Below are 13,686 nucleotides of genomic sequence, written 5' to 3'. Positions count from 1 at the left end.
TAGGATCGCTGTGAGTCAGAATCGACTTGACAGCAATGGGTGGGGACCCTGGGTGGTGCAAATGCTTAGTGTTCTCGGCTGCTAACTGAAAGGTTGGAGATTTGAGTCCACTCAGAGACTCTTCAAAAGAAAGGCATGGCGATACTACTTCCAAAAAATCAGCCACTGAAAACCCTATGGAGCATAATTCTACTCTGACATACGTGGGGTTGCCATGAGTTGGAGTCGACTCAGTGGCAACTGGTTTATGGAAGGGAATAAGATAATATTTAACAAAACTACAAATGCTTTTACCTTTTGACCTAGTAGTTGCACGTCTAATAATTTAATATACATCTCCAGTACAGAACAAGCACAAGATTATTCATTGTGTTGTTTTTTGGTACTATCAAAAGACTGGAAATAACCAGTATTCATCAGTAGGAGACTGATTAGACAAAGGATGATACTTACACACAAGAAAATATTATGCAGCCATAAAAAGAATAAGGACAATCTCTATGTATAGGTAAAGAGTGAAAAAAGCAAGGTACAGAATAGTGTATGTAGTATGCTAACTTTTCTGTATAGAAAAAGGGGAAATAAGAATCTGTACATGTATTTGCTTATTTTTTGTCGAGAGAAACACAGGAAAAATAATATGGAAGCCAATGAAAATTGTTCCCTATGAGGAATATAAGGGATTTGGGGAAGGGGTTTGGGGTAATAATACTTGGGTAAATTATTATTTTAAATATGTAAAACTGTTCATGTTTCAAAGCTAAAATTATATCTGTATATTTTGTATAGTTTTGAAACGTGAACATTTTTACATATTTAAACAATAAAATTAAATCAAAGAGGGAAAATGTAAGATCTTTAAGATGAGAACAAACTGAAAACTAATGAACCTAAGGATATGCCAATCTGGAAACATAACCACAGAGAATAAGATTATTCCAAAGGAATTTTTAACACAGTACCAACTCTAACTCCTAGTAAGGTCTATTCTAAGGACAAAATCCTGCAATGAAATCTTCTTTTTTTTTTATGATTTATTTTATTTTGTTGTTGAGAATATACACAGCAAAACATACATCATTCAACAGTTTCTACACGTATGATTCAGTGACATTGATCGTGTTTTTTGAGTTGTGCAACCATTCTCACCCTCCTTTTCTGAGTTGTTCTTCCCCCATTAACATAAACTCACTGCCCCCTAAGTTTCCTATCTAATCTTTTGAGTTATTGTTGTCAGTTTGACCCCATATAGATAGTCCTTGAAAGAGCATATTGCTCAAGGCAGACATTCTTTACTGGTTAAGCTAGATGATTGTTTGATTTTAAGACGATTCAGGGGATATTTTTGGCTTAAGAGGAAAAGGAAGACTTTAATATCATCCCAGATAGTTGTGAATATACTTCTTGAAAACTTAAAAAATCGCATTTTCCTGAAGGTTAGTTATAATGAGGACTCAAACCACATTAATAAACTTTATAGACTATTACATTAAAGCTCACGGGTCTCTCTTGCACTCAGAATGGATTTTTAGCCATGCATAATTTTGTAACATCATACACCAGTCATTTGGAAAATATTTTTTCACCAACTTAAGCAGAATTTCTGAATGTTGACATATGACATTACACAATATAAAAAAATTCACAATTGTTACTGTCACCACCTATCTCATTAGAACAGAAGCTGTCAAGTTCATGGTGGCAGAAAAGAGTTCTCCATAATCCTAATTTCTGCCTGAAAGCTTGAATTTTGTCATTGGCAGTAAACAGTGCCAGTTTTTTTTTCGATTGGTCACACATTTTATCCATTTGAGAAAATGTCTGCCAAATGCTTAAGTTTGAGTAACCATAGTTTCTCTGTTAGTTGTTCTTTCAAACAAAAATGATCTGTGAAAAAAGTGGCTAGGTCAGCTCAATACTCAAACAACCACACAATTAAACTAGCATACTTGTGTATGAAGCAAAGCACATTAAGTGTACCTCCCATTTTGTCACATAGGATACTAAAAAGATGTGTACTCCAAGGTCAAGATTTGATAAAATTAGTAATTTTTATCTCTTCAGCAACGATTTGCAAGTGAAACTGACATATAATTTTTTTTTTTTATTGTGACTACTATAGTAATACAATTTGGTGCTTCTGCCTTGATTCAGGCTAAGATTCAAGCAGTTTTACTCATCAATGCTTTCACACCATCAGTGCAAATGTCAACACAGTAAAAATGGCAATTAATGTGTTAGTATTATTATAAAAATATCTTTGAATTTCACTCTGAGCGCTGCTTTCACTGCCTGCCAAAGGTTCTGGTATGCTGTGTTTTCATTTTTGTTTAATTCTAAGTGTGTTTTTAATGTCATTTTTGTTTTGTTCTATCACTCATTGGTTTTTTAGTAGTGTGTTATTTAGTTTCCATAAATTTATTTATTTTTCCTTATTATTCTTGTTATTGATTACTAGCTTCATTCCATTATGGTCAGAGAAGATGTTTTGTATTATTTCAATCTTTTAAATTTATTGAAATTTGCTTTGTGTCCAAAAATAGGGCGTATTCTGGAGAATGACCCATGTGCATTGGAGAAGAATTTATGTGTACTACTGTTGGTTGGTGTGTTCTATGTATGTCTGTTGGATCCAGTGGGTTAATGATGTTACTCAGGTCTTCGGTTTCTTTATTCCTTTTCTTTCTAGTTGTTCTATCCATCATCAAAAATGGTGTATTAAGTCTCCTAGCATTATTGTAGATCTATTTCTCCCTTTAATTCTGTTAGAGTTTGCTTTATAAATTTTGGGACTCAGACGTTAGGTGTGTAGATATTTATAGTTGTTATGTCTTCTTGGTGAATTGACCCTTTTATCTAATTATCGATAGAGAAGGGTTTACTTCAGCCATTTTGTTATACTTTTCTTTTTGTGAGATTGATGGCTTCTTTGTTCCTCTTTACCTTCAAGCCTGAGTTCTTTTTAAATATAGATTTCTTTTTTCCTTTTATTTACTATTGTTGTTTTTGTGATTACTGAGTTTTTGTTTCCCAACTTTATTTTGGTGAGTAGATTTATTTACTTTCTCTGTGGTTACTATGAGGTTTAAATTTAACATCCTACATTTAAAACAATCTGATGCATCTTGAAACTGCCTTAATTTCCTCAACACGTGAAAATTCTATATCTACCCCAATCATCCCCCCATTTATTTTGATGTTGTCATTTCAGTTACAACTTTATCTCAGATTCCCTGTAATTTCATTTTGAATTTATTTTGTTGTTGTATGTGTTCAGGTGGCTGTTAGGTGTCATTACTTTGGGTTGTTGGCTGGTGGGTGTCTGGTTTTCTTTCTGGATAACTCCTTTTAATATTTCTTGTAGAGCTGGTCTGGTGGTTACAAATTCCCTCAATTTCTGTTTATTTGGAAATGTCCTTATTTCGCCTATTTTTGAATGACAGTTTTGTTGGGTATATTATTCTTGGTTGACAGTTCTTTTCTTTCAAGATTTTGTATATGTCATCCCATTGCTTTCTTGCCTGCATAGTTTCTGATGAGAAATCAGCACTTAATCTTATTGAGGTCCCTTTCTAGGTGATATTTTGCTTTTCTCGTGTTGCTCTCAAAATTGTTTACCTTGGGTTTGGAAAGTTTGATTATGATATGTCTTGGTGTAGTTATCTTAGGGTTTAACCTATATGGGGTAAGTGGAGCTTCTTGGATGAAAATTTTCTCATCTTCCATGATATTTGGGGAGTTTTCTGCCATTATTTCTTCAAAAATTTTTTCTGTACTTTTTTTACTTTCTTCTTCTTCTGGAATTCCCATTATATGTATATTGTTTCTCTTGATGGTGTCCCATATAACCCTTAAGCTCTGTTCATTTTTCTCCATTCTTTTTTCTATTTGTTTCTCAAACTGAATAATTTCAACATTTTACCTTCTGTTTTACTGACTCTTCCTTCCAATATTTGTATTCTACTTCTGTGAACATCCATGGAGTTATTTCTGTTATTTTATTATTAAGCTTTGTAATTTCTAGTTGTTTTTTAAGGCTTTTGTCTCTTTATTCAGTTTCTCACTTTGTTCTTGTATTGTTTTCCTGAATTCTTCTAGAAATTTTCCTGTGTTTTCCTTTATCTCTTTGAGAAAACTTAATACTAGTTTTTTGAAGTCTTTACCAGGAATTTCATAGCAATAAAAGCCTGAAATATTAGGTTCCTTTTTCATTGGTGAATAGACAGAAAACAGCCATTGCCCTGATGATTCCCCAACCTCTATACATTTTATAATTCCTTCCAGAAATTTCTTTTCTTCTTTCTGTTCATCAAGGCTAAGTGAAAAAAATGGATTCTGAGACAATCCAAACTCCCTGTTTCCAGCTAGCTGAAGTTCTAGACTCAAAAGAACCTAATGAGGGCTTCCCTTGATCTCTGTTGCCTCCCCCACCACCACCATGGTATGGATTTGGAGAAATTGGTTGGCTGGATCACACTGGAGTATCTCTGGTTAATGTCATTCCATCCATGTCTGTTACCACCTGAGGGCTGTTGCTGAGGTTGCTGCTGTTCCCCACCTGAACCCCTGGCTCCAGGATGTTCATTCCAACACCAGTCTCCAAAGTGGCACTGGCCTTGAAGGAAGAATTTACAAATGGTCATTTCAGATAGTTCACCTAGAGAGTGGTCTTTAGTCAGCACACCCAGCGAGCATAGAGTCCCAAGCAACTTGGAATGAAATCTTAAACTTCACTTAGTAGTTCTATTTTTGATAATAGTTTTGAAATGATCATTTTGAAAAACTATTGCAGGGTAAAGTGAATAAGTAAATTTGCTAATGTTATTAGGAACCGTGATATTCTAAGAGAAAAGAGATACAAATATAAAAACAAAATGATGTGGGGAACCCACTGATGATGAGCACACCTAGTGCCTAACTCCTAGTTTCTAAATTCCATTTCTCACTAATTGTAATCAAGGTTCCTTAGAGAAATGGTCGATTTCATGTCTGGGGCAGGGAAAGTACAAGGTAAGTCTGGGACGTCTTGTGGTCCCAGAAAGCCAGGAAGCACTCAAAGATTAATGGGATTATGTCAGAAGGCTCAAAGGAGTTCCTACTGACTGAATTTAGGACAATTTGAGCATCATAAAGAATGACTTGAATTTATTTTATTACATAGAATAAACAAAAACCAATGGATTCAGAGTGATAGTCAATGAGAGAGAGACACACATTGGCTATACCAATGGAGGTGACTATTATACCAACTCCTTACTTTTAAAATTAATAAGGAGCAGGTATTAACCATTTACTCTGACTTTTTATTAAGAACTGTGGTTCATCCCAGTTGATTGAAACAAAACTCTTCTTTACAGATGAATGCCAGCTGAAAATAATGAAGGAATAATAATAAGAAAATAACCAATCTCCAACCCCCAGGGTAATAATTGATTCAGGAAATGGTTTTATCTAAAAGCATTAGGTGGCAGGTATTGGGAATCAGGATATTTCCAGTATAACAAAGTATCACGCACAGATTACTTGGTAATTACAAAGGGAGGCACTTTTATAACAAGATATCTTGTCACCATGTAACTTAATGATCAAAGATAGTAGTATTAGTAGTGGAATGGGACTTCATCTGTCTTCTAGGCAACTTTTACTTCCTTTTTCATTCCTATCTTGTTCAAATTTTTTTTTTTTTTTTTTTTTTTTTTAACATCAAGCTAGAACCAGTTCTACAAAAATAGTAAACCTATTTTCAAAAGAAAGCTTCTGTAGCTTTCCAATGTTTTGGAAAGCATGGGGATGGAAGAACCTAATTTTTAGGAAAATGACTTTGCAAAAAACAATAGAAATTGTCAATGCAACCTGAGAACAGCAACAAAAAATCCTCTTTCCCACATGGTGAGAGGCAAAATGGGTTGCTGCGCCCCTCCTACGCTTTGTGGTTACCATGGAGAGTTCTGCCCTCTGACCCCTTGAAGGGGCCTAGGGAGCCTGACCTTGCTCACAGTGAAGGCCTTGGGCTAGGCCTTTGTGGGGACTCTCAACCACCCTACCTCGGGAATCATGCTTTGGTTGGTGTCTGGCCGGGGAAGAGGCCGAAGTTGCATGACTCTGCCTTTGTTGTCCCAGGGCTGGACTGTCTCTCTGGTCCTACTCACCGATTCCATCTCCTCACCTGGTTTGACTGTACCCCAAGGGTGTGGTTTGTGCCTCTGGTCCTCTTTGACTATCTCCCTGCAGAGCCCAGCTTTGACCTCGTCTCCTGGGATCTGGTTTCTGTTTAAATTTGTTCGTTCTTTGGTTCTACAAGTTATTACTGCACAGCATCCTAGGCTGATGAGTCATTTCAACCTTGGCTGATCTCTGCATTTTGACCTTATGGCCCTATTGGACTCCAGATTCAGTATCTTATTTGTGATGAGAACCTTAAATCTTAACTGTTAATATGTTCATATAAATCATACAAGCCACTACAGCATCATTAAATTTTTCTTTTCCAAAATTTCTCATGAGACTGTACTGGCATTTATATCCACATGTGTACTTTAAAAAATGAGTTATATGCTTCTATTTTGTTTCTTATTAAATTATCAGTCTTAAGGTAGAGTCAACATAACCTCGATATCAAACTATGCTCTCTCTCTTTTTTTTTTAATTCAATATTTCAAAAACACAGAAAAGTACAGAGTATACCAGAACAAATTCCTGCATTCACACTACCTGGATTTAACAAATGTTAACCTTTTGGAATAATTATTTTAGGTCTAGCATTCTCATTTTAAAGTTAAGTTTTATTTCTGCTTATGAGCAGAGCTGCCTCAGGAATCCTGTGAAGTTGTCCAATTTCATTTCCCGCTGCCCCCCTTCCTTTGCTTGGCAGGTGACTGACCAGGTCTTCACGATCCCTGGTTCTACAGAGTGCCCTGCCAGGCTCTCCCAGCACAACTGCATGGGCAGCCATCTCCCAGGGCAGTAGGTGAAACAGTGGGGTCCTCAGCAACATTAGAAACGACTCTCTAGTCACGAGTAGCACAAAATCAAAAGCAAAAACAGAACGTTTATTAGGAAATGTATAATAATTATAGGAGCCCTGGTGGCACAATGGTTAAGCGCTCAGCTGCTAACTGAAAGGTCAGCAGTTCAAACTCATCCGGTGGCTCCCCAGAAGAAGAGACTTGGTGATCTACTCCCATAAAGATTACAGCCTAGGAAACCCTATGGGGCAGTTCTACTCTGTCATATAGGGTCCCTATGAGTCGTAATCGATTCAACAGCACACAGCAATGACATAATAATAACTATGCAGAGTCTCTGGGTGGTGCAAATGGTTAACCAGAGATGCCACCCAGAAGTGCCTTAGAAGAAAGGCCTGGTGTTCTACTTCCAAAAAATCAGCCATTGAAAACCCTGTGGAGCACAGTTCTACTCTGAGACACATAGGGTTGCCATGAGTCAGAACTGACTCAATAGCAACTGGTTGCTTATTATACCTGTGAAGAGGTGGGGGTCTCCAGGCACCAAGGCTCAGAAAAGAAATGAATCCAGGAAATGAAAAGCTATTGGAATCCCAGGTTGCTCTTTCTTATCTCTGCTTCTCTCTTCATTGTTTTCTCTTACTCAGTTCACTTGTAAAATAGCCACTAAAGGCTTTGGAGTTTGCATGCCATGTCCTTCCACGTGACTAGTAGACCTTCCATCACAATTGCACATTTCCAGGGTAAAGAATCGGATTGTTCAGCCCTGGGTCACATATCCAGCTCTGGTCCAGTAAGCTCTGGTGAGAGTAGCTAGATCATTATTATAAACACCAACTCCCAAGGCCCATTTCTGTGACACTGTGGATTTAGGGGGGCAGCTGCACATTGCTCATAGCCTCCAGGCTAAAATCACTATAGGTTGAGAAGGACAGAACTTGAGTTTCAGCAAAAGCTAGGAATGACTAGCGTAGAGACCTAGAACATGGGAAAACATCAGATGACGATGAGGAGGAGGAGGAGAAGGATGAAGACAACTATCTCTGTGGTTATACCATAGAGAGGTATCATGGGTGGCCCACTGTCATTAAAAGTATCACAAAACAGGATTTGTGCATTGACAAAGATTCCATGTGATATGGGCAAAGATTCCATTCAAAAGATATTTATGAATGGTTCATGTTCTGAAAGTTCACGTTTATGTTTCTGTATTCCTTCAATGAATGTTTAGACTCTGATGTGCCAGGGACTTGACTTAACTGCCTGGGAGAAAACAGTGGCAATCCAACCCTAAAAGCCTTCAAAAGGCTTAAACAGTTTTGTGTGAGCCCTGCATGTATATTACAAGAAGTTGGCAGTATCTCATAAGCTGCACACTTACTTTTCTTTCTACATTCACTCTCACTTGAGTGTTGCCCTTGCAAGCCATCTCAAATCATTTCTGGAATAAGGAGGATATATCTAAATATATAACATCAGGTCATGCTTATACTCTCATAAAAGCTTGTGGAAACCTGAAGCGTAATACTAATAGGAGCACAACTTTGACCATACAGATAGCTATCATTTATAACATTTTTTTATGAAGAAAATAAATTTCAGCTTGGATTTGGGTTGGCAGAACACGCCTCCCTAAAGGCTCCTCTGGTGGGCGTGAAGCTCAGATACCACAGATAATTTGCTGGCTGTATTTAGATGCCTATGAAAAGCCACCTCTCTAGGCTTTTCTGTCCTCAAGTGTTGCAAATTTCATTTTTTGAGGTCACAGCTGCAACACCCACTCTGTGCACGGCAGCAGTGATCTGAGGTTTTGAATGACAGTCAAACTCATGGAAACACAACAGGTTTCACCCAGCACCCAGACTGCTGAGCTACAAGACGATTCAGGACTCGCAGCAACGCAGCAGCCTGGTAACGGCAGAGCGAAGGTCTGGAGACTCCCGGGCTCAGCTTCCATGTAGCCTTAGTCTTGCTCTGAAAGTAGAGCCTGCATGTGGTCACCAGAGGAGGCTGAGAATTTGTAGACAAGCTCAGCTGAGGGAAGCCATTAGCTCTGGGTCCCTTCACCTTTTGTCCTTGGTAGTTGTAGCCTCCTTAGGGGAAGAGACCATTCTCAGCCCAGCTGTGTCTCACCGAAACACTTTATTCCTGACGGATAGACAAATGTGACAATGTGGTATGATGCCTGGTCCTGTACAATCCTCAGTGGGGTTCTTGTTTATCCTGGACTCATTATACTACTATCATTCCTCGACTGCAAGGAGGTCAAATCCTTCTGTGTCCTTGAGGCTAAATGAAAGGTCACAAACCACCTGTTAACCCAGGGCCATGTTAGTTGCTGAGTGGGCCCCTGACTCATGATGAACCCATGCGTAATGAAGAGAAATGCTGCCTGGTCCTACACTGTCCCCATGATCATGAGACTGTTGTGATCCACAGTGTTTTCATCGGCTAATTTTCAGAGGTAGCTCACCTGGCTTTTCTTCCTAGTCCATCTTAGTCTGGAGGCTCTGCTGAAACCTGTTGAGTATCATAGCAACATACAACCCTCCACTGACAGACGGTTGGTGGCTGCACATGAGGTGCATTGGCCAGATCTAAATCCAGGTCTCCTGCATGGAAGGGGAGAATTCTACCATTGCACACCAAAGCCTAACAACCCAGGGCCATTATCTTCCTCATTTTTGTATCCTAAGCACCCGGTCTGGCATATAATAGCTACTCGCTAAATATCGAGTACATATGGGATTCTGACCTCCCAGTTTTGGTTGTCTTGTGTTCAACTTGTTCATGTGCCTTTTGTTTACATACGAATGAAGGACTGCCTAAAAAGTAAAACTTTTTTTTGGTATTTGAAAAATCATTTATAGCAAAGGCTTTTGGCCTTTATGCTGGTAAAAGGCATGATGATTCTAATGTGAAGTCATAAACGATTTTCTTTTCATCTGTCTTTCAGATTTTTTGAATATATTCTCCTCTATAAGGATAGAGTGATGTTTCAGATTGAACAAGCCACCAAGCAGTGCTCAAAGATTACCCTGCAGGACCCCTGGGATCCACTCGACATTCCTCAGAATTCCACATTTGAAGATCAGTACTCCATCGGGGGGCCTCAGGAGCAGATAATGGTCCAGGAGTGGTCCAATCGGAAATCGGCCAGATCATGTAAGGACATCCCTTTTGGGATTAAAAAAAGTATTCCAGCACTGTATCTCAGGAAGCATGATGGGAAAAAGTGTTCCATTCTTTTAAGGAAGGTAGCTGTTAGGGAAATTTATAAAGTTAATTAACTTGCTTAAACCATATTTGAGTCCCTGGGTAGCACAAATAGTTAAGCGCTCGACATTTATCAGCTGAAAGGTTGGCATTTCAGACTCACCTAGTGGTGCCTTGGAAGATAGTCCTGGCAATCTGCTTCCAAAAGGTCCCAGCTTTGAAAACCCTATGGAATAGTTCTGTTGCCATGAGTTGGAATTGTCTCTATAGCAACTAAAAAAACAACAACAACAAACCACATTTAAGTCCCCACATGTATTTTGCTAATTGTGTCACATTAGCAACATATTTGAAACATCTTAACCTTTTAGTGCCACCTGTACCTTTCTGCCACTGTGGCTTTTATGGACTTAGCATTGGTTCTGATCTGTGATGTGCAAGGCATTTTTCTAAGGCACAGATTTGAATTGGGTGGCTTCTTTTCCTCCCCCAACATCACTTCCTAAAGTTGCAGTGACCTGACCTGCACCATCATCCGGGTGCCAGACCTGCCTGCGTTTGTTAGACGTGAAACTGTTCTCTGCTTGGCTGCCTGTACTCCTACCCCAAAGACTGTTGTAAAAATGCAGGCACTTTGCCCGTCTTCTATATTAAAAAGTCAACTTTACTTTCTCTTACAGATGAAACCTGGATCGGCATTTATACACTCAAGGATTGTTATCCTGTGCAGGAAACCTTTACCAAAAATTATAGTGTGATATTGTCCACCCGGTTCTTCGACATACACTTAGGCATTAAAGACCCCTCTGTGTTTACGCCACCGAGCACGTGCCAGACGGCCCAGCCGGAGAGAATGAGTGAGGACTGCTCCCTGTGACTCGTACACACAGAAAAGACAGCATCAGGCATTATGCGTAGTGACCCCAGCTGGAAAGTGATTTGAGATTTGAGGAGATGAGAATCGTCACTGGAAATAAATACAATAATTTTAGGAAGATGAACATTTCTGTGTGGTCCCTGTATGTATGATTTTGACTACTCAATCCATGTTTACAAAATGAAATTGAATGGTGAATATATGGTAGTATGAACGGAATAGATGGCTGGTATGGATACTTTCTATATTTCTAAAGCCACATGGGTTCTGTTTTATATGCGCGTGCAGGTATATACTAAATGCGGTGGTGTACAAAGCGGTAAGGAGTTACAGGAGCAGTTTGTCTTGGCGGGAAGGAGTATTTTATTACCAACATTGCTGATAATTGATGTTACTTGGTGATAATAGTAAGCAGAATGATTTTGGTCAGTTTTATTATTAAGTTTTAAATTCTTTACAGACAGGAAAAAAAAAAAAGACAAAACAAAAAAAATTGCCATCAAGCAGATTATGACTCATGGCAACCCATGTGTGTCAGAGTGGAACTGTGCTCCATAATGTTTCCAATGACTGATTTTTCAGAAGTAGAGCACCAGGCCTTTCTTATGAGGCACCTCTTGGTGGACTTGAACCTCCAACCTTTGAGTTAGCAGCTAAGCTCATTAACTCTTTGCACTACCCTGAGACTCTGTCTCTAAAGACAATGACCCCTTTATTCCCTGCACCAGGGTTGTGGACTGCTCCCACTGCCCTCTCCCACCCCTGCACTCCCTTCTCCCCTGTCAAAAGGATCCCTTAAAATCCCTTCCAGACGTAAGAGCTTTATAGCATGACCTGAGTGATATGAACATTTTAGAAGGAAATGAAAAGCTATAATATGAAGTAATGATTCTTGTAGAGACATTTTAATCAAGAGAGTTCAGGAAAATCTTCATATCTATACCTGAGTAAGCATGAACCATCAGTGCTGCTTTTTTTTCTATGCAAGATTATTACTACTATCTGTGCGGAATCATCAGAGACTTGTCAATAGCAACAGATAGAATGTTAAGGATAGCATCCAACTGGGAGCCAGGAGCCTACCTATCCTAAATCCAGAACTAGAATTCCCTTGCACTCTGACTCCTGGGGTTAACTAAATGCACTATGCTTTCCCTCACCTTGGCCTTCACCTGTGGTCTGGTCTTCCTGGGACACGGTTCCACGACCTCCTTGTCTGGCTGACTTCTGCTTATCCTTCCCAGCTCAGCTCATACTTCACCCTCTTTGGGAGTTGCTCCCAAGCCTGCGTTAAGAGCACCTGGCACCTTGGGCATGCTTGTCTCACAATACTTATTACATTGTGTGATAATTTCTCACTTACTGGACACTGGACACTGTCCTCCACTGTCCTGGCTATGAGCTTCGTGAGTACGGGTACTGTGTTCTGTTTACTTTTCTATCCCCAGCACCAAGCAAGTGCCTGGCACACAGTGCCCTAAGTATTTGTAGAGTGAAGAATGCTAGCTTCTCCAGTTTCCTTATCTGTTAAATGGGGTGGTTGGATTTGCTGATCTCTAGGGACACTTCCATTAATAAAAAGTGTACTATTCTAGGTTCTTCTAATTTTGTGTTTTTTAGCTGGCCATTGATGTTCTTTAGTTACCAGGAGAAATGTGTGACGCCTATATTATACCGAAAACAATCTGTATTACTCACAATTTCAATAAACAAATTTAATTGCATTTCAAAGTGTTCTTTAATTTTTTTTTGTAATAAATATAGATCATCTTGGCTATAAGGGAGTTAAAATTCTTCTCTAATAAATAAAAAGGGCTTCACTTGATCTAATCCAAATTCGTCATCCTCTCTCAAAAGCCTGCAGTCCTCCTCACCTTCCCTAAAGTCCAGTTGCCTGGTTTGGAAGCTGCAAAATCATTCTTAATCTTTCTTTTTCTTCAGTCCCCACAGGCAATCATATCCTGACCTTCATCTGAATAATTCTTACAGCTGCTGCCTCTTCACCACCCCTCAGCCGCCACCAAAGTCCAGGCTCTTAACATCTCTGTCCTTTGCAAGATTTTTGTAACCTGTGACATTGCCCTGGCTCTTTCTCCTAGAAGCCATCCTCTGTTCATTGATTCATTAAGTCATTCAATCATAAACAAATTACTGAACACTTATTATCTTCAGTGTCCATGCGGTTTGTTGGAGTCACAGAGCAGGGACAAAATCAGTTGCCATCAAGGTGAGTCTAACTCACGGCGACTCCATGTATGGCAGGGTAGAACTGGGCTCCACAGGGTTTTCAACAGCTGATTTTTCAGAAGTAGATCACCAAGCCTTTCTTCTGAGGCATCTCTGGGTGGACTCAAACCTCTAACACTTCGGTTGGCAGCCAAGTATGTTAACCGTTTGTACCACCCAGGGCCTCTGCTGGAGTAGTAGAGCAGGGACAAACCTCAGCCAAGGCAGGTGTTTGGAATGCACAGACTGGGAAGAATTTTACATCTTTGCCCGAGGTTGTCCAGCCTGATAAAGCCTTCGTGACAGTGTTTGCCTTGCTTCCTAGCTCTCTACCAGAGAAAGGCCCCTCTCCTACCCAACTGCCCTTTTTCCCTTGGCCCTCTAAGAACTTTGTCTTTGCCT

At 39.4% G+C, this 13,686-nt stretch overlaps 1 protein-coding gene across 1 annotated transcript in view; it reads left to right on the top strand.

Annotated features, from left to right (window-relative positions):
- Window positions 1-11,553, top strand: part of EPDR1 (ependymin related 1) — a 31,247-nt gene extending 19,694 nt beyond the window's left edge. Inside the window, exons 2-3 of the mRNA XM_004385296.2 lie at window positions 9,922-10,130; window positions 10,862-11,553. Of these exons, the coding sequence (XP_004385353.1) occupies window positions 9,922-10,130; window positions 10,862-11,058 (406 nt within the window). The 3' untranslated portion in view covers window positions 11,059-11,553. The remainder of the gene's footprint in view (window positions 1-9,921; window positions 10,131-10,861) is intronic.
- The last annotated feature ends 2,133 nt before the right edge of the window (window positions 11,554-13,686 follow it).

This window comes from Trichechus manatus, unplaced genomic scaffold (assembly GCF_000243295.1).
Source record: "Trichechus manatus latirostris isolate Lorelei unplaced genomic scaffold, TriManLat1.0 scaffold00137, whole genome shotgun sequence".
Taxonomy (NCBI): Eukaryota; Metazoa; Chordata; class Mammalia; order Sirenia; family Trichechidae; genus Trichechus; species Trichechus manatus.
Note: the sequence above shows the minus strand (reverse complement) of the source record. Positions and strands in the feature narration are given on the sequence as shown.